Source organism: Cnephaeus nilssonii, assembly GCF_951640355.1.
Source record: "Cnephaeus nilssonii genome assembly, chromosome: 14".
Lineage (NCBI taxonomy): Eukaryota > Metazoa > Chordata > Mammalia > Chiroptera > Vespertilionidae > Cnephaeus > Cnephaeus nilssonii.
In genome coordinates, this window is record NC_137085.1 from 9,868,606 (window position 1) to 9,888,513 (window position 19,908).

The 19,908-nt window shown below is 57.0% G+C and overlaps 1 protein-coding gene across 2 annotated transcripts; it reads right to left on the reverse strand.

Moving 5' to 3' along the window:
* Positions 1 to 5,350: 5,350 nt before the first annotated feature.
* KIF12 (kinesin family member 12) lies at positions 5,351 to 12,743 on the reverse strand. Of its 2 annotated transcripts, XM_079789567.1 has the most exons (19): positions 12,645 to 12,743; positions 12,509 to 12,574; positions 12,341 to 12,419; positions 12,049 to 12,176; positions 11,859 to 11,934; positions 11,163 to 11,297; positions 10,859 to 10,994; positions 9,761 to 9,852; positions 9,494 to 9,650; positions 8,843 to 8,961; positions 8,656 to 8,760; positions 8,004 to 8,106; positions 7,833 to 7,923; positions 7,553 to 7,639; positions 7,090 to 7,180; positions 6,915 to 7,019; positions 6,297 to 6,397; positions 6,083 to 6,201; positions 5,351 to 5,757 (listed from the first exon to the last, which is right to left on the reverse strand). In XM_079789567.1, exons 1-19 carry the CDS (start codon positions 12,668 to 12,670, stop codon positions 5,618 to 5,620), a joined length of 1,956 nt encoding a protein of 651 aa, XP_079645693.1. In that variant the 5' UTR covers positions 12,671 to 12,743; the 3' UTR covers positions 5,351 to 5,617. The 2 variants fall into 2 exon arrangements, with proteins under 2 accessions (XP_079645693.1, XP_079645692.1); XM_079789566.1 differs by having other exon boundaries at positions 5,355 to 5,757; positions 12,049 to 12,574; positions 12,645 to 12,726.
* Between the last annotated feature and the right edge of the window lie 7,165 nt (positions 12,744 to 19,908).

Genomic DNA, 19,908 nt, shown 5'->3' on the forward strand with positions numbered 1-19,908 from the left:
AGCGGCCTGCCTGCATCTCCTGCCCTCTCAGGCTGCTCTTATCTGTCCGTGAACGCAGGGCGTCCAGGGCCGGCCTGACTCCCGGCTGACCGAGATGACGTCACCCTGTGTCCTCGGAGGGACTAATAGAGCTCTTTTCTGAGACCACGCGGCACACTAGCCTCTTGGGAAAGTCCCACTGGCCTTTCTTCAGTGAAGACCAGTGACTGCCTCCCAATCAGCTGCCGGGGAAGGGCAGCAGGAACCCTTCGCTGGCTCGTTCATTGGGCGAGCGTCCTGAATGGACACTCCTCTCCCCGGAGGAATCCTTGCAGGAAGGAGCCGGCAGAGCTGACGTCAGCGAGTTCATGAGCCTGTAACCGGAGTCCAGATCTGAAGGCGACTCCTCTCCCGTGAGTATGGGGATGGCAGAATGTTTGTGCCGAGAGCATCCATTAGTAATAAAAACAGTAGTAACAACTAGCATGTATTTAGCCCTGACCGCATGCCAGGCTCTGTCCTAAACAATGTATATGAATCCACTCTTCCAATCCTCACATCATCCCCTATGAGCGCTTAGTAACTTCATGCTCCAGGGTAAACCAACCTTAGCCCCACTTTACAGAGGAGGAGACTGAGGTTCAGAGACCTTAACCACCTTGCTCAGGCTTGCACAGCTCTATGTGGGGTAGTCGGAGGTTGAGAGAGGGAGTGGGTGATTCCAGCTCAGGCTTCCCAGAATCCTGCTTCATTGGGGTAGTTTGTAAAGAATTCCTTTATCTTTGGGGTTGGTGAGGGTTCCTCCGTGGAGGGAAAAGACCTTGGGAAGTCCCATCTTCTGCCTCATCAAAGACCTCGGCATGGTCTGGCCTTGCTGGGTTGTGCTGGGCTTTGATGGAGACCAACTTCTCCAGGGAGGCTGCCCCATGTGCTCAGAGGTTCCTGAGTTGGATAGAAGCTGCTCCTCTATTTGCCATTCCTCTGTGGTCCTACTGGGTGGCACTTGGCATGGTGGCTGAGGACACATAATCAAGACCACCCCGGTACAAATAGACAGACCACCCCAGTACAAATCCCACTTCTGCCACCTACTAGCTGTATGGAAACGTTCCTGAACCTCTTCTTGCCTTGGTTTCCCAACTGTAACACGAGGATAATAATGGGACCTACTTCACAGAGTAGTTATGAGCAATCAGCGAGTTCATACATGGCAGAGTACTGGGAGCAATGCTTGGCACCACATAAATTTGCTAATTGTTATTTATTCCATGGCTACCAATTGTTGCTTTTATTGTCCTTTTCCCCCAATTGTCTGGAAGCTCCTTGGGAACAGATCAGGCAGGTCCAGCAGGCCTGGCCTTCCAGTAGGGACTTAGTAAGTGTGTGATGGATGAGAGAATGTGTGATCAGAGCCCTGAGCTGAATGAAGGAAGACGCCTCGGGCCAACTTCCAAAGGTCTTCTGTGATGGCCAGCCCGTGTAGATGTCAGTGATGGCCAGGGGGCTTGTCTGGCTCACATAGTAGGTCTGTTGCAACATGCTTCGAACCCAGGTCTCCTGACTCCAGTCCTGGTCTCCAACGACAGCCAGCCGCAATCCGTCTACAAGTTCCAGTAGCTGCTGCTCGTTGTTTCATAGCAAGACTACCCCTACCCGCCCCACCTGGCCCCACCTGTGTGTTTGCTTAAAATAAAGGAAGACGAGTCCTTTGGAAGCTCAACCAGAAGATGGAGGCAGGGGGACCAGAAGATGAAAATGGAAAATGTCACCTAAGAGGACACAAAATAGCCTTGGAAGTGGTTGAAATGTATATAACATTGAATAAATATGAATTGGGGGGCGAATGTGTCATTAAAGAGAAGGAAGACCCTGAGTGAGAGAAAGCTGGGCACTTCGGAGGGAAGGCTGATGTGGCCAAAGCAGACAGAGACGGGCAGGATGTTCTCGGCAGCAGGGTCTTCACAGACTCTCACACTGACTTCACCTCATGAGGCCTCAGGACCTTTTAAACACAAGCATCCACAGGAGTGATCTTCCTGCTGCTTGTGCTGCCCTACAACCCATCCTGCACTGGCTGGGAGTCGGGTCCCCAAGGATCTGGAGAACTCACACAGGGCCCCTAGACATCTAGGTTGCTCTCTAGATTGGCCAGCATTCTAGAAACTTCTGGATGACCCTCGAGCTCTTGGTGAACATCCCCACCCCCAGCCAAAGATTCCAGAGACTCCTTCCTAACGTCTACACAATGTTTTAACATTTCAGAGAGATCCTTCAGGGATTCGGAATGCTGGGCAATCCCTACAGTGTTCCAGGATTTCTGGGAGCTGCCCCCAGTTCTAATGTTCTGAGGCACCAGAGACCATCGTCTAAGTCTAACTCTTCTGGAGAACCACGATCTTATTTCATGGGGCCGAAGCACCCCAAATCCCAGCATCCTGGGGAAGGCCTATGGCTTTCAGGGTTCCAGACACGTCCTCCGCAATTCACAAATCCTCAGTAAGGACGACCGGATTCGAAGATCCTGATACGTGACTGGGTCCCATGGACTTCCTAGTGCTTAGGGGTTCTGGACAAGTGGCAGTTCCAGAGTGAGCCTGGTGACTGGGAGGTGGGGGACGTGGCGACTTATCCCCTTGCGTCTTGTGTCTATCTCTGGGAAAGGACGGGGGAGCTGTGCTGAGCTGGAACTAGGAAACTGGAAAATCGCGGCTGGTTCCAATGGGAAAAGGAATCGTCCAAACACAAATGAAGCGCAACAGCCAGGGTCCCCCTGGGTGGTCCCTGTCCGTCCTCCCACGGCAGCTAAGGAAAGTCTCACGCTCGGTGCCAGGGGCTTTCCCTGCCTGAGGCCGGAGACCTCCCAGCAAGCAGGGCCACGATGCAGTGAGTGAGATAAGGGCTCTGGGCAGGGGCGGGGCCCAGGCTCAAACCTACCAAGCCACCCAAGCTGATGGGGCATCAAAATCACCTAGAGCAGGAAAAGTGACTTTATGGCATGTCGGGCTCGCCCTCCTCCCCTCCCTCGGGCCTCTGCACACATGTCACCTGCAGGAGACCTTTCCTGCCCCCGAGTTAGAGCTGCACCTGCCCTGGCCGAGGGCCTCCCCACTGATTTGCTTCACAGCATGTGTCACTGACCTCCCACGTGTGTTGCCCATTTTCTTTTTGTCCATGAGGATAAGGATGCTTACGCTTTGTTCCATGCTGGCCCAACGTGGGTTCTCAGTAAATATTGGTTGGATTATTCATTTTTAAAATCCAGATCGTCAATTCCATCAAAATTGCCTTGTTGACTACAAGTTGCTTTTGGTTAACTCGTCTGCCATAGGCAAAGCTTCGTGCTGCCCTCCTTCCACATAGCTGTGGATTTATCCCCGTGACCATCCCCAGAGGGGCTACTATTGCGTCCATTCTGCAGATGAGGCCACTCAGGCTCAGCGCAGCGAAGTCACCTGCCCGGGATCACTCATGGAGAAGTGATGACGCCGGGACTTGAACTTGTGTGGCTCAGTCTGTGGGCTTACCCACAGCCACCTCTATCGGGCCCAGCTGCCTGTGGTGTCTGCCGTTACCTCACCGCCCTGGGCTCTGCCTCCATGGTCACCGTCCATCCACAGTTTCCACTGTTCAACACAAGTCTTGCCTTTCGATTCCTGGCTGCTGGGGGCTCCAACCTGGGCTGACCCTGCTGGCCCATTTCAGGGACCAGCCCTGCAGAGAGACTCAGTCAGAGGCCCTACAGTGTGGACGGCTCAGAGAGGCCAAGTAGCCTGCCCCAAGTCACACAGCATGCTCAAGTGTAGCTGCGAGGCACCTTGCTTTTGTCTGTGGGTCCTCACTTCTCTTGGGACAGGAGAGCATAATTAGGGCTCTTTCCCAGCATGGTGGGTAGGATAGCACTGGGTCTTTTCTTGCTTGGTCTTGCACTGGGCAGTGGGGTGGGAGCAACGGGACTTGTTTTCTCGGGCCATGCCTGTGGGGGAGTCTGAGCATTCTCCAGTGATGACTGCCACCCCCTCCTTAGGGGATCCCCGGCTCCCTGCTCCTTCCCAGTGCTCCCCAAGCCCATGGCTGAAGCTGGCCTGCTTGAGGCCTCGCCGGAGCCCAGGGTCCAGGTCTCAGGGGACTCCGACCTGAGGCCTGGCTCAGGTACTTCTGGTTGAGGAGTTTCATCGCCTCCCTGCACTGGTCATGTTCCTGGCCCCCCTGCCTCCAGCTCACCATCACCAATCAGTCCACCTGCCACAGTGGCTCATGTGACCCAAATGCAAATCCAAGCTGGTGACTCCTCAATGGTCCTGGCTCTCCTCTGTCCCTGAGACAAGCTCCGGATGTGACCCACAAGGCCGTGCTCTGCCTGCTGCTGGCCACCTTTGGAACATCAGGGTCTCTGGGCCTTTGCCTCCACAGCCCCTCCCTCCAGAAGGTGAACCTGCTGTTCACCTTCGGGGCCTTTATCATAGCTCTTTGGCAAACCTTCTTTGACCCCCTCAACAATTTCTGATCGGGGGACCTTCCTCCATCGGGGGACCTTCCCCTTCAAAGCACATGTGTGAGGTTGTAAATCTGTCTGTCCCCCACCAGACTGTGAGCTCCCTGCTCAAAGCCAGCTTGTCCCTTGTCAATCTTTTCACCGCCTTGATTTGGAGTGGATGCCGGTGGTGTTCCTGAAAGAGTGAGGGTCTGAACCAACCAAGGAATTAGCCACCTGGGTCTCAGTTTGCCTAACTATAAAATGGGACAGTTAGGTTATGTGGCCCTTTTTATAATGTGGTCCTCCAATTTCTCATGTCATGTCTGGGCTTCCCCTTAATTGTAGACCCACTGCACCCTACTGGGCATGTACCAGGAAACCTGAGGTTCCTCACCCCCCTGACCCTCACTAGAGCTCAACAGGACAGGGAACCGTGCCCCCCATCCGATGGACTGAAAACCAGAAAGTGGTCTGGGGAGGGTGCAGGGCTTGCTCAGGATCTCAGAGCCGGCCTGTGGCACCAGAACGCAGGGCTCATGGTCCCTCCAGCACCAGGCCACATGCAGGGGCACAGAGAAGCAAGCCCCTCAGCCCGCCACCTGCCCCAGCTCAAGGCCAACTCCGTTTCCTTCGGGTCTCCTGCCTGGAGGTGCTCATCATTTGATCCCCCGTGCTGTCCCAATGGCGCATAATAGTTGCTCAGTTAAAATGCATGTACTACATGAAAGGAGATGGAACCTGGGATATTCCTGAACAGAAGGGGACACACACTTCTGCCAAGAGTCCTTGCCTTCTCTTCCTCAGACTCCCCCGAGAAACCTTCGTCCGGGATGTCCCCATGGGAAGTGAGTGACTACCCAAAGGACAGGACCAGCCAGACTTGGAGCTGAGGCCTCTTTATTGTCATGTACATGCCATCACCTGCTGCCCGGTTTCTCCTGAATCCAGTCTCATTACTCATAGTCCGGGGTGGCACCCTCCCTTTACTCCCCAAAACGGCCCTCCAGCCGTCACCCCTGACCCTCAGGAATGGTCCTTGCCCAGCCAGGCTGCAGAATGGATGGGCAGCTGCTATCCCCATTTAATAGATGGGGAGACTGAAGCCCCAGAGCAAAGAGCCCAGTCCAAGGTCACACGGTGGCCTCCTGTGTTCCCAGGTTGCGCTCAGCAGGGAGGGAGGACTCGGCTGGGGCTCCGTTTGCTCTCATGCGTGGCTGGCTGGCTCCGGCCACGGCGCAGGGAGCTGCCGATCTGGTCTCTGAGGGCCTCCAGTCTCCGGGCCAGGTTTGGAACCGTGGCCCCACCTGAGGGGAACGGTGACACTCGAGGCCTGCACTACCCTGGGGTCATCAGGTCCCAACATCCTCTGGGGAAGCTTCAGATGGTACCTACTCTCCCCCGCCTGCCCCCCGCCACCCCCCCATACACCCTGGGCTTTGGTATATATCTGGGCATGAAGGTGGCCCTAGGAAGAAGAGAATTCCAAGTTTGGAAACTAGAAAGATCTTAGGAATTACCTCCTAACCTGTGTCCTATTTCAGAAATGGAAAGACTATGTTCCGGAGAGGGTGCGTTCTGGCCTGCGATCACAGAAAACCCTAGGGGCTCCTCCCTCTTTCCCGTCTTCACCTCTCAACACTGGCGACGTGTTCGGGGGCCCCGGGGGCAGGGGGGGTGCAGAAGGTACCACCTCCTCCTCAGTGAGAATCTCCGCCAGGACTCGGGTCTCAGTCCAGTCGCTGTGACTCCTGGGCCGGGGGGAGTTGGGTGGTGGGAGGTGAGCCTTCAAGTGCCCAGGCCTCCCCCAACCGCCCCCCCCCCAGTGCCCCAGGGCTGGGCCCACCTCTCTCGGGGGCACTGGGCAGAGCCAGGGCTGCACGGGGGCACCCAGGGTGGGGGCCGGGCAGACAGGGGAACGCCGTCGGGGGCCTTAGGGCCAAACACCTGCAAGAAAGACCACAGCCGACACGGGTGACCTCAGCCCTGCCTCCCTGTGCCCCACTTCCGGGTGCTGATCACAATGCCACCGGCCCTACCACACCTGCCCCAGGGGGCACCAAGACTGCCGGATGGGCATAAAGGGGCGGGGTCTTGGTTACTTCTTCCGTGGGCAGAATCCTCAGTGCCCAGAACAGGGGCTGGTACAAAGCAAAGAGCTTAGAGCAGAGTCAGTGCGCGAGTGAGTGAAGGAGTGAATAAGCAAATGCATAAATGAGTAGCATGTAAGTGAAGGAAGGAATAAGCCAATGGCAGAGCGAGTTACTAAAAGAAGGCAGGATGGGAAGAGGAAGGCGAGGTAAACAGTGATTCCGAACCCCGGGCAGGAGCCCAATCAGCCACTTTCCCCAGGACCCAGCCTGGGGCCCTGAGGCCCTGGAGCTCTGGAGCCTCCTGGGCTGACCCCTGGATCAAGGCCCCAGCTCTCCTCGCCTCCCCTCACCCCCGCTGTGGCCTTTCCTACCTGGGGCAGGTGGAGCTCCCTCCGTGGGCAGGCCCAGTGGGCCAGTGGGGCTCGGCACAGGGGGCAGAGGTGGCAGCAGGGGCAGGAGCAGAGGGGTGGCAGGGCCTGCAAGAGGGCATGTCAGAGGCTCCCTGTCACCCCTGCTCCTCCCCCTTCAGGCTGGGCAGAGACTCACATGGCAGGAGGGAGCCGGCGCCATCGTACAGGGACACGGTGGGGCTGGGCCAAGGGGGGGCTGGTGGAGGTAGCAGGCCGAGAGGAGGCGCCTGGAAAGAACGGGGTCTGTGCCTGCAGCCCTCAACCCCACTACCGGGCTGGTCCCCACAAACCCCGTTTTAACAAATACCCCTGGGCACTACGATGTGCCAGGCACCGTTTGTAGTGCTCAACATAGGAGCTCATTCGACCCATCTTTAAAACAGCCCTATTCGGTGGGCACCGTATCACCCCCATTTTACAGCTGAGGAAACCCAGGCAGCGAGAGGTGGCCTGGCTCACCAAGGTCACCCAGCTAGTAGGTGACAGAGCTGGAATTTGAACCCAGGTGGCCTGAATCCAGAGGTCAGACTCTTAACCGTCCCATTTTCCCACCTGCCCTCTGTCCCAAGGCCTGTCTCGGGGCTGGTGGCCGTGCTCACCGCTCCAGCTCGTGGACCTGCTGGGCCAGGACGCGCTGCTCATCCCGGGCCAGGTCCCGGCTGCTCTGCAGCTGGCTCTTTTCTTTCCTGGGAAGAAGAGGCCCAGGGAGGTGACAGGAAGCAGGGCTGGTGGGGTATCAGCCAGCCCAGCACTGCAGGGCAGCATGAGCCCCGGCAGGTAGGTGGGGCCAGAAAGGAGTCAGGGAGCGGGGAGGGGGCCGCCTGGCAGAAGCAGCCGGGCAGTGAGGGGCGGGTACGGAGTGCCCTGGCGAGGCCCTACCGGAGCCTCTCATTCTCCAGCATGAACTCCTGGAGCATCCCATAGAGGTTCTGCTGGGCCCAGGCCACGCGGGTCCCGCTGAATCCAGAGGCTGCAGGGAAGGGGGAGATGGCGGACCCACAGGAGCCCAGAAGCTCTCCACGTCCCACCTGCAGCCCCGGGAGCTCATACCCTTCAGGTCCATCTGGCTCAGCTGGGACCGTAGAAGCCGGTTCTCCGCCTGGAGCTGCAAGATCTCCGTCTCCAGGCGCGGGGGCTGCTTTGCCGTCGGGGACTGCGGGGAGAGGCCGGAGCTGCCACCCGCAGTGGCACAAGTCGTGCAAGGGCCCCGGGGGTGGGGCGGGAGGGGGCCTCGAACCGGCCCATGCTGCCCTCGCAGGCTTTGCACCCTGGCACGAGGCTACGTCCACCTGGAGGGGGCACCGGGTCCCAGGGCATCGAAGTGCCTATGGCCTCGGCTGCGTGCCCCCTCTAAGCTGCGTCCAACCCAAAGTCAGTTCTGTTCAAATCTTGGTTCAGACCCCAAACAAGACTCCACATCAGACCCCAACTCAACTCAGACTTCATCATGACACCAGTTGGGATCCAGGCTAGACCCCGAATCGTATCCCAAATCAGACTCCCACCTGAGACCTGCCACAACGCTGACCGCGACCCTGACCCTGACCCCATCCTACCCAGTCGTGGCCCCACCATCAAGATTTCAACTCTGGTCCTCACTCTGACTCAATCCCAGATTTCAACGGTTACACCAACTCAGGTTCCAACTACCGCCTGACCCGGCCCTCGCCCCTGCCCCCCCTCTGTGTCTTCCTTCCTTCACCTTGGGCGCCTGGGGCCGAGTGGTGACCCGCTGAGCTCGGCTGGCGTATCGCAGGGTGCTGAGGGTCTCAGGAAGGCACTGGGCTGAGGGCGACACGCAGGCCACCTGGGGAGGAGGCCCCTGAGTGTTCCTCTCTGGGAGCCCCCCCCTCAAGCCCCACTCTTCCCTGCCAGCCCCACTCAGGTACCATGAGGGTGACCCCGCGCCCCCCCAGGGAGTCCGCCAGCAGCTTCGTGAGCTTGCTGTCTCGAAAGGGGATGTGGCTTTGCTTCCGCCGAGGGTCCAGCAGCAGGGAGATGCAGTGGCCTGGGTGGGAAGAGCAAGGCCCAGCGAGGTTAGACCCCTGGCCCAAGGCCAGGCAGCTGGTCTGTGCAGAGCAGGAAGCTCCACCCACGCCCCAATGCCCAGCACAGGGCCTGGCACTCGGCGGGGGCTCCGGAAATGGCTGGCAAACGGATTGAAGGAAGAGGCACTCCCTGCACGTCTCCTCAGCACGCCCTCTGGGGTGGAGGTGGGGAGACAGGCCTGTCCCTTCTTCCCTTGCTGGGCCTCCGCTTTCCCAACTGCGCGGGGACAGGCTGAGCGTCTGAGGACTCATACTGTGCACTTGAGTGTGCCTCCCTCCCAGGTTAGAATGCAGCTTTTTTCTAGTAGAATCAAGTTTATGGGGTTTCTAGACTCATCAACCATGTTCTAAGAGGGGAGACACCAGTCAGGTAGGAGGCCTGTAGCCCTGGCTCACAGCTCTTCATGCACTACAACCCTGTCTTCTCCTCTCGCTCCTCCCCTGCTCCCCTCTTCCTGTACAGCTACAGGCCGGGCAAGAGGAGGGACTCACCCAGGGCCAGCAGGCTGCGGTTGATGCTGTTGGCCTCAAGCATCAGCTCCCCGCGGGATCCGGTGGCTGCCACCTTCTCGCTGCCAGCCAGGTCTACAAAGCACAGCTTCCCGCCAGCTGAGTGTTCCCCGGGATCCACGGGAGGCATCTGCTGGGCCTGGGGGGTCAGGGCTTGGTGGGGACTTGGTTTCCACTCCGTCCTCCTGTGCACACCCGAGCTGCTTTATACACCCTGAGGCGGCTCCTTCCCCAAGCTGGGCCACTCACGGTTTGGCGGCGGATATGGAGTGTGAGCAGGGCATGGCTTCGGCTGGAGGCCTGGTTCAGGGTGTGCGCTGAGCTCCTTCGACGGCTGAGGCCTGGAGGGGGAAAGCAGCAGGAGCTGGGCCTGAGAGGAACCTGATCAATAACAGAAAAGGAGCAGAGGCACCCTGGGGAGGGAGGGGCCAGCCTGTGCAAAGGCTCCACAGGAAAGAGGATGATGGGATGTGGGGTCTGGCTCTAGCACGAGCAGGTGAGAGGGGTATAGACAGAACTGAGCGGAAGAATGTCAGTCAGAGTCACATTTGATAAACATCCCTCAAACTGCTGTGTGAAGGGAGGAGAGCGAGCAGAGAGATCAGCGGGCACAGCGCTGGCAGGAGCCTGGAGTCTCACGCAGGACCAGCAAGCAGACTGCGGGTGAGTAATGAGACATCTCAGAAACATTGGATGAATGAATGGGACTGGAACAGAGGGGTCCTATAGGCTAGGTCAGGCGTCCTCCAACTACGGCCCGCGGGCCACATGCGGGTGTTTTTGCCGTTTTGGTTTTTTACTTCAAAATAAGATATGTGCAGTGTGCATAGGAATTTGTTCATAGTTTTTTTTAAACTATAGTCCGGCCCTCCCACGGTCTGAGGGACAGTGAACTGGCCCCCCGTTTAAAAAGTTTGAGGACCCCTTTGGGCTAGGTTATAGGCGTGACCTTTGCCCTCAGGACATTGGAAGGGTCTGGAGGGGAAGAGGGATGTGGGTTGCCGCCTGGAAGAGCACAGATTGGAACGGGGGAGCCTTGAGTTGGGAAGATTTCTCTAGGAAGCAAAAAAAAAAAAAAAAAAAAAAAAAAGCTGACTGAGGCAGAGGTCCTGGACTGGAAAGAGGGTGGGCCCAGAACGAGTCTGAAAGGCAGAATAGCAGGAGGTCTAGGGTGGGATGGGGGGCATCCTTGGGCGGTGTCTGAATTGTTGTTTTGCTGGCCCTTAGCTCCCACCAGGGTCATCTCTGGTCCTCCACAGCTCCAGCCAGGGGCCCCGAGTGCATTCAGCGAGCAGTAGAGGGACAGGCTTCCCTTGTACCCCAAAGCTCCCCTGAGACAGCACGCACCCATCTGCAGAAGTTCCATCAGGGCCCCCAGACTCCCAAACTCCACCACCCGCAGCTGCTCCACATAGAAGCCCCGGGTCTTGTTCCAACGAACAGGGAGGGGCCGGGGAGACCCCAGGCTCAGCAAGTCTAGAACCTGGGAGATGAAGGTGGCATGTGAAGGAAGGGGCCCGAGTCCAACCACGCCCCTCCCAGACCTTACCAACATCAGTGCCCCCCCTCCCCCACTCTGCCCCCTGACCCAAGCTCCTTGGGAAGCAAGGCCCCCATTCAACTGTGCGCTTCCATTCATCTCCGTCCCCACCTGCTCATTGTAGATCTCCAGGTAGGAGGCGTGGAGGGTGACGGGGGCGCCCAGGTGCTGCACCCGGTCTAATAGCCAGGCGAAGGTCCTCTGCATGATGCCAGCCAGGCTGGGGGGTACAGGCACCCCTTCTCCCTGAGGGCATAAACACTACCACAGTAATAACTACCCTTCCTAGCGCCCTTGCGTACCAGGCCTCAGGAACTAGGCCAAGTTCCCGTATCACATCTCCTTTACTTCTCGCAGTCAGTACTATCGCTTCCATTTCAGAGATGAAGGCTGAGCTTGTCAGTCAAAGGGACAAAATTGGCCCTAGCTGGTTTGGCTCAGTGGGGGGCTGAAGGGTCCCAGTTGGATTCCGGTCAAGGATAACCCCCCACCCCCAACCCCACCTTTGTGGATTCTATCCCAGTAGGGGGCATGCAGGAGGCAGCCAATCAACGACTCCCTTTCATCATTGATGTTTCTATCTCTCTCCCTCTCTCTTCCTCTCTGAAACCAATAAAAATATATATTTTTTTAAAGGGACAAAACTTGAAGTCCATATTGGGCAAATCCTTTCACCTCCCTGGACCTCAGTTGCCTTGTCTGCAAATACGTGGGGCTGAGTCGCACTGTGCAAGGCCCTGCCCTGTGGGCGCCTGCGCTGTCAGAGGCTCCCCACCCACCCTGACCCTGGAGGGGAGCTCAGCCCACCTGGGGAGGAGGCCCCGTGAGGGTGTAGGTCTTCCCGGAGCCGGTCTGGCCGAAGGTGAAGACGGTGCAGGAGAAGCTGCGGGCGGCAGGGGTGTGTGGCTGGATCTGGGCAGCGGGCGTGGTGGGGTGGTGGCGGGGGGACGGGTCAGGGCAGTGCTGGGGTGCGGAGCATCCCCAGGGCCTCACTCACCCGCGCAGCGCCAGCTCCCCGAGCCGCCGCACACCGCTCGCCCGGAACACGTCCTCCTGGGTGCGCGCCCCGTCCAGCACGGCGCCGAAGCGGAACGCCACGTCCGGGCCGCCGCCCGGGGGGCTCACCTGAGGGAGGGGGCGGTGGAGAAGGGGGCGGGGCCGGGCCGGGAGGGAGGGCGGGGTCTGGGGCGGGGCCCGGGAGGGCGAGGCCCGGACCCAGTTGCCTGGGGGAAGGGAGGAGGCGTCCTCCGGTAGGATTTTTGGGTTCTGGGGGTGGGAGGGTTCTTCACCTGCAGAGTCCGGGTCCCCGAGCAGTGCACCGCGCTCTGTTCCCCCCGGCGCAGCTCGGCAGCGCTCATGGGACGCACCCTGGGGTCCGACGGGAGGGTGGATGGTCCATCCCGATGTCTCCATCGGTCCCTGCCTCTCTCAGGCACCACCTAGCCAACCTCACCCACCTGAGCACCACCTGGATGGGCGTTTCCGGCCCCTCGGGGCCCTGCTCCAGGCTCCGCGCGGGGTCCCTGTGGCAGCAAGGCGAGTTAAACCATCCTGTGCCCAGCGGGCCTCGAACCCCCCAGGATCGCTGCTTACCCATCGGGGGATCCCCGTTCCTCCATGTCCTGCTTTGCTCCCGGAGTTAGCTCTGCTCCGTCTCGTTCCTTTCCCTCCCCACTACCCTCCCTTCTCCACCACCCTGCGACTGGCTGTGCACACCCACACCCCCCACCCCATCCCCCGTTCCCAGGCAGTCATCCATCCGGAAAGGCTCGGCCTGCCCGGGGCCGCTAGTTAAAGATTTACCCAGCCTCACCTCCGTGGTGGAGAAAGTCTCTCCAAGCTAGGGACCCCCAGCTAGGGGGTTCTGGAGTCTGAGGATCCCTTGCTCTTGCCCACACCCATCAGGAGGGACCACCCAGACCAGCCTCCTCTGTGTACAGATGGGGACACTGAGGCAGGGATGGGAAGGCCACATGGCAAGCCTGGGCAGAGCATGGACCAGGCTCTCCCTACTCTAGCCACATACTGCTCCAGTTTTGTAATCTTCCTCCCTCCATCCCCCTCCCTAGCAGCTCCGGCTTCTTCACTTCCCAGGGCCCAGGGAGGGGAGAGGCGGAGGTGGGTGGGAGGGGCCAGGACTCAGCTCAAGGAAGACCAGCCTGGATTGAGTTCTTGACTGAGTTGACAGAAGGGCCCAAAGCATCTGGTTCAACATTGGGCCACCCGCTTCTCCAATGCCAAGGCTGACTCAAGGCCAGGCCTGCTGTTTAACCCCGTCCTGGTCTGACGAGATGCCTGTGAATGAGCTGGGGTGGGGCACTTACCCATTCAGTGCCAGCCTCCATGCAGGGCACTGGGCAGAGGAGTCCCCTCGTCTTGCTAGGGAGTCAGGTAGGTACTATCTAGGGTGCAGGGGCTTTGCAAGAATGCAGAGGCCTCTGGGGCAGGAGGTGAGGGTGGCAGAGGAGGGTGATAGGGCCTTTTTTAGCAGGAAGGATCCAGAGAGAGGGTTAGGGAAGAGCCAGGAGCTACCTGTCCCCGCTAAAATAGCAGAGTCTTGGGCAAGTCCTTTTCCCTTTCTCACCTGCTTCCTTCCCGTTAAAAGAGATGAATGCTTTTACTTAGTTGTTCTGAGATTTGGATGAGATGGCGTACAGACAGACGGTCCCTGACTTACAATGGCTCAACCAAGGGTTTTTTTTTTTTTACTTTACCATAGTGCAAAAGCAACAGGCATTTCGTAGAAACTGTACTTTGAATTTTTCATCTTGGTCTTTTCCCAGGCTAGCGATGAGCACGCAGGGAGATGCTTCCTCATGGTGTTGGCGGCAGCAGTGGGCGGAGCTCCCGGTCAGCCACACAGCCACGCGGGCAAAGAATCATCGGCACTCTCCAGTATGGTATTAGATGAATTTTAGACTTAATAGATTTCTAATGAACTATGGGTTTATTGGGCCATAACCCTATCGTAATTCGAAGAGTGTCTGTATTGGAAAGTGATTCATAAATTGTGAAGATTTACCTAAAAGCCAAAATAAAAATCCCTAGATCAGTGATGGCGAACCTATGACACGCCTGTCAGCACTGACACGTGTAGCCATTTCTGATGACACGCGGCCGCTCAGGCGGCTGCATGCCGAGGATGAAACATTTGCTGCTCCTGAGGATGAAACATTTGCGAAATAATGTTTTTTCCTCAAAGTGACACACTACCCGAGTTATGCTCAGTTTTTTGGCGAAGTTTGACACACCAAGCTCAAAAGGTTGCCCATCACTGCCCTAGATGATCTTCAAGATTCCTTTCAACTCTGAAGTTCCTTAACCTATTATATATTTTTTAATCTTAGGGCAAGCATTACTATTCCTGCTTTTCAGATGAACACACACACACACACACTCAAGAAAACAGAGGTGAGGCAGGGGAGGCTAAGGAGAGAGCAGCTGTAAATGGGAGGTGAGGTCTCAGCCGAGAACTTGGATGGAGCTCTAAGTCCTGGTGCTATCTATCTGCCCTGCCAGGCTGCCTTTCTAGGTGTGAATGAACAGTTGCTCCCTTAAATGCCCTTAAAGGGGTTAAGAACTATCAGTCATTCACATCTTAGTGTGCGTTGGTTTTATCAGCTTCTGTCTGCCTCACACTGGGCTGAGATGAGCCACACCAAAGCGATTTTGAGACAGTGCAGAGACAGGGAAGATGTGCATATTGGGGCGTGATGAGCTGTTTGGGGGACTTTTGCACCAGGCTCCCCACCTGAGTCAGTATGCATACATCACTGGATGCTCTGAGCCTGCCCTCTATTCCCAAACTGCACTTTTCATTCAGAACAGCTGGTCGCTGGTTGAGGGAGGGACAGAGGAAAGGCATTTAGGGAAACAGAAATTGAGAAGCTGGCTGGACCCCACAGGGGTGTGTCTCCAGGCCTCGCTAGAGGGCAGCAGAGTACCGCGCCTCCATGGCCCCAGGGCTGGTCACAAAGGAGGCTTTGTGAAGCGCAGCCATGCTCTTTCCATACATTTATTGCTGAGCTTGAGCACCGTGCAGGGGCTAACCAGCCTGATGCTGCGGAGAGGGATGAGCAGGCCCACGAGAAATGCTCCTTGAGGGAGTGAATAAAAGCCACATTGAGCAGCCAGGGACCCTCCCATGCACACCCCTGCTCCCGGTTCCAGCCCCTTCAATCCCAGTTTCCTCCCTGGGAAAACCCTGCCCTGACTCTCTGGGACCTCGGAGTAAGGACTGAGTCCCCCCGCTGAGCCTCAAGCTCGTTCGGACGGACTCTGTGTTCTGCTGACCCCTTTGTTGTCCCTCTCCGCTACCCACCGCCCTCTATCCCTGCACCCTGAGCTCCAGCCCAAAGCTTTCCTGGGCTTCCCTTTAATTCTCCTGGGCACTTGCTCCTGCTGTCCCCTCTGCCGGGAATGCTGTCCTCTGCCTGGTGGGCTTGTCCTGCAAGCCTCCCCAGAGTAAGCCTTGCCCATCACCCCCTTCCCACCAGGTCAGGTTGGGGTTGTGTTTGTCCCTGCAGCCTCCTGGGACTGTTCAGTGCTGAATGCACTAGGTTGGTCTTCCTGTCTATTGGGACGAGGGACTGTGCTGGCTTCAGCACCGGGCCCTGCACACAGTAGGAGCTCAGCAAATAGTTGGTTGGACGAGAGAAGGAGCCAGGAAGGAGGAAGGGAGACTGGTCATCTCTCTCCAACTGCCATCTCTCCTCCCTCCTGCCTCTCAAGGCTAACCACAAACACTTAACTTTGTGATGTAAGGATTCCTTCGGGGACTCGTTTATCGTGGAGATCATTAGCCCCTGCCACAAAGCTGCTCTCCAGTGTGCCCAGAATCCGGGTGACACTCTCCCAGCCCCAGCCAAGCTCCCAGGTGAGTCTGGGGCTCACCTGCCAGACAGCCTTGCACTGGACTGAGGTGGGGCAGAGATGAATATAAAGATCAGGGAGGGAGGAAGTTCTTTCCTCCTGTGGCCCTCATCTTTCATTGTTCCACTTGTATCCCCCGGTGCAGGCAAAGCCAGATGGATCCAAGGCCAGTTGTGAAATTTTCCAAACAGCTTGCTGTAATCTTTAATTAAAACGTGAATTGAGGCCATAGGATTCATTACATAAAATTCTCCAAAGCAGGGACCATAGAGAATCATTGGGTGTACTTCTCTCTGGTCCCCTGCCCCCATTTTACAGATGGGAAAACTGAAAGAAGGGGCAGGACAGGCATTCGTGGTGAAGAGCAGTGATTTGGGGAAGAAATGGAGAGAGTCACAGTAACCAATGGGCACTCCTGGGCCACTCTTGCCCCTAAATGCCTGGCTCCTCCGCTGCATCCTCACAAGGCTTCTCTGGTGCCTGGTGGGGGCTGGCAGTCACGCCAGGCTTCCTGCTCAGCAAGCAGCCGTGCGAAGGTAGAGAGCCTCTCCCCAGGCCCATCTGTCTGATGGAGGACGGTCCATGCAAGAGGAAATGATGCCTTGAAGTCAAGTTCATCTTTTGGTGAAGATGAGCATCTATGGGGGGTTGTGAAATCGAAGGACTCGGGGTTGTTGAAACTCCCAGTTGTCTCCAGGATCTCAGCTCTTCTCCCTAGAAACATAGGCAACTTTCCCCTGAGTCAGTCTACCCACTGACCACCAGGAGGAATGACTTACCGATGAGCTGGATAATTTCCTCTAAAAACAATCATGTTAATGTGCAAGAATGTTCAGGGGTATTAAGGACCCTCTCTTGCACAATGACGCCTCGTGTATCTGGAACCTTCTGAGTCAGAGGAATGGGAGTTAATATTTCTCGAACACTTGAGCACTTTTTCTACTTCCTTTTAATTACTTTGTTAAGCAGCCCTCTGGGACTGGCCCTACAACCATCCCCATTTCACAGCTGAGAAAACTGAGGTTCGGAGATGTTCAGTCATTTGCCCAAGGTCACGCACCCACTACATGATGTGGGAACCTGGCCGGCGCCAAAACTTGTGTCCCGCCCTCCACTCTCTGCAGCCCTTTTCGGCGAGCGGTCCTGCACAGCCGAACTTGGGTGGCTGGAGTTGGCCTGTTAGGTACACACTTGCCTAGTTCAGCCATCTCTGTTGAAACGTGCTCCGGCATCGGCTTTCGCCCTGCCCTGCCTTCTTCCCTGGGGAAGGCGGAGTGACACTTTAAGGCAGTGGAGCGCCGCCCCCGGCATCACAATCACCTCGGACTCCAGCGCCTGCCTCCAGGGGTTCTGGTTCATTGGTTTGGGGAGCGGGGCCAGAGCGATCTCATGCACAGCAGGGCCGGCAACTTCAGCTCTTCCATTTTTCTTGATGCCCAAAGTCATCCCATCCAGTGTGTGTATCGGGCTACCTTCTGAGAGGGATGTCTTAGATCTCGATGGGCATTGTGAGACCTTCTGTCTGCTCTTTCTAGTACACCCCACTTTCTGATGAGCCATCTCACTGTGGTCCCTGAAGTCCCTCTGTTCATTTCTAGCTTGGGATCTACTGAGAAATCATAGGCTGAACAGGGCAGAATGGCACACAGGTCCTGCCTGTCCTGACCAGGGGATCCATTAGGAGTTTTCCAGATTTTTCTTCCCTTCCAGTTTTCTTCTACACGAGTGACAGTAAGCTGTCCCATGTGGAAGATGCCACTGCACATTCGGTTGGAATGTTAATTAAGCACACCCAAAGCACCCACTATATGCTGGGTCGCAAACGAGGTGCTAACAATCCACGGCCTTGTTTCATTGTGAGCACAGAGTGGCTACCTCCTCTTCCAGGAAGCCCTCCTGGATTGGTACGGGACCCTCCTCTGTGGACCCACACCCTCCAACACCCACCGACCCATGACCTTAATCCATTTGCTGGTGGCGGGGAGGAGGGCATGCACATCTGTCTGCCTCAGAGAACTCTAAGCCCTCTGAAGGCAGGAGCTAGTCGGTGAATAAGGCCATGCCTGTTCAAATGGACTACTTGTAGCAGCTGGACCTAAATGCCATGGGAGCACAGGCAAAGAAAGGGAATCCTGGCCAGAGAGCAAGAGCTGGGTAATCTGGGAAGGCTTCCTGGAGGAGGTGGCATTGAGACAGGCTTAAAAAGATTATTAGAAACTGAGGCAGACAGAAGAGAGAAGAAGAGCATTTCAGGCAAAGGGAACAGCATAAATAAAGGCCCAGAGGTGGGACAAGTTGAGGAGCGAACTGTTGCGTAGTGGGACGGAAGACCAGGAAGGCTGGTGGGACCATATGCCAAAGCCGAAGCTTTCATAGAAGCCGGGGCATGGTCCAGGCTAGGAACTTGTCTTCACTCACTGTTCTGGAGGAGCAGAGCCGGGGAGCCCCCTCCTGTGATTATTCTGGCTCTTCCCAGGAAAACCCACCCACCTTATCAGCAAGGAGGACACTGAGTTCTGGAGGCCTGGGTGGGTGCCAGGCCCCACTGCTGACGCGCTCCTCTGGCCGCAAAGGACCTGGGACGCAGGCAGGGCTGGGGCTTCCACATCAGCCCAAGCCCTTAGTGCTGGTCGCCAGGGAGCAGCGGGAAGCATGTCTCCCAGCTCGAGTCTTCATCCCCTGCTCTGTCACTCAACGGAGACACCCCCTCCACCCACACCTTTAATACAACGTGAAGTGTTCACCCCAACCACAGCCTCTTCCGTGTGCATTGCACCTTACAGTTTACAAAGCTCACACATCTATCGTGTCATTTCTTTCTCACAATAATCTTAGAAGGAATGATGAACTCCATTGCACAGATAAAGAAACTGAGGCTCACATTATGAAGGCAGCTTTTGAAAGGCTCTTGAGGAGCCAGTGGCAAATGCAGGATTTGAACCAACCCCTCCTCCCTCCCGAAGCCTGAAAGTAGGGGCCTCCCAGCTGGAAGAAGCCAACAGGCCTCTCGTGGGACAGCCCTCCTGCCTTGCTCTGCCCAGCCACCCAGCCCCTGTGGTGGGCAAGCCCGCAGCCCCAAGGGGCGGGGACAGCTGGTTATTTCCAGCCTGGTACTTAAGGGCTGGCCAGGCAGTGGGGTGTGGGCTGGTCAGAGGGCTCCGTGCTCCCAAGAGGGTCTGGCCTTTGGCTGCTGAGACCTAGGCAGGGGGTCAGGGATTTCTGTCCAAGCCGCCTAGGCTAGCCAAAGCTGGGCAGGTTTCCCAGGAGAGGGGAGGCCTCCCCCGCCCCCCAAAGGTAAGATATAGGTAGCCAAGACGCACACAGGCAGCTCATTCAACCCCCTCCAGCTCAGCTGACCCTGCTCTGGGCGGTGGCCCAGGCTGCAGCACTGCTCCTGCTGCTCCGGAGAGATGGAAAGAGCAGACGGCGGTCCCGATAGGGGCCTAACGCAGCCACGGGGCCTGGAGATCAGTTAAGAGCAAGCATTATGCTCTGAGCACTTCCCCTGTGCCATCCTCCCTCCCAGCAGGTCTGCAAGGTGGAGGTTACCACCCCTCTCCCACCTGAATGAGAACTGCTATTGCCGCACACACTGACCCCCTTTCAAAGCGCCAAGCATTTCCTTTGCACATGCTGTTCCCACCGCCCGGGGTGCCCTTCCTGTAGGTTGGCTCACATGATTGGCTCCTCTGTCTTCAGGCTTGAATTTAAAGAGCCATCTTTCATTGATATCTTTCCTAAGGGCCTTGACTAACAGGTTTCCCCCAGTCCCTTACCCATTACCTTGTCTCTGTCACCCTCCTCTGCTTCCTCACCAGCATTTCTATTTGTAGTTTTATTTTCTTGTTGATTGTCTCTCTCCCCTGAGAGGGCGAGGACAAAGCCTATTTTATTGACCATCGTGTCCCCAAGGTCCAGCAGAAGGCCTGGCACATAGACTACACATTTATCACAGGTACAAGGAAGGGAAGCGAAGGCGTTTGCC

Excerpts from the sequence above, each read along its gene's own strand:
- KIF12 (XM_079789566.1), bottom strand. The coding sequence starts at position 12,464 with ATGGAGACATCGGGATGGACCATCCACCCTCCCGTCGGACCCCAGGGT. Across the intron at positions 11,298-11,858 it reads TCACGGGGCCTCCTCCCCAG|GGAGAAGGGGTGCCTGTACC; the intron begins GTGGGCTGAGCT and ends TTATGCCCTCAG. Across the intron at positions 8,107-8,655 it reads CTCGGCCCCAGGCGCCCAAG|TCCCCGACGGCAAAGCAGCC; the intron begins GTGAAGGAAGGA and ends CTCTCCCCGCAG.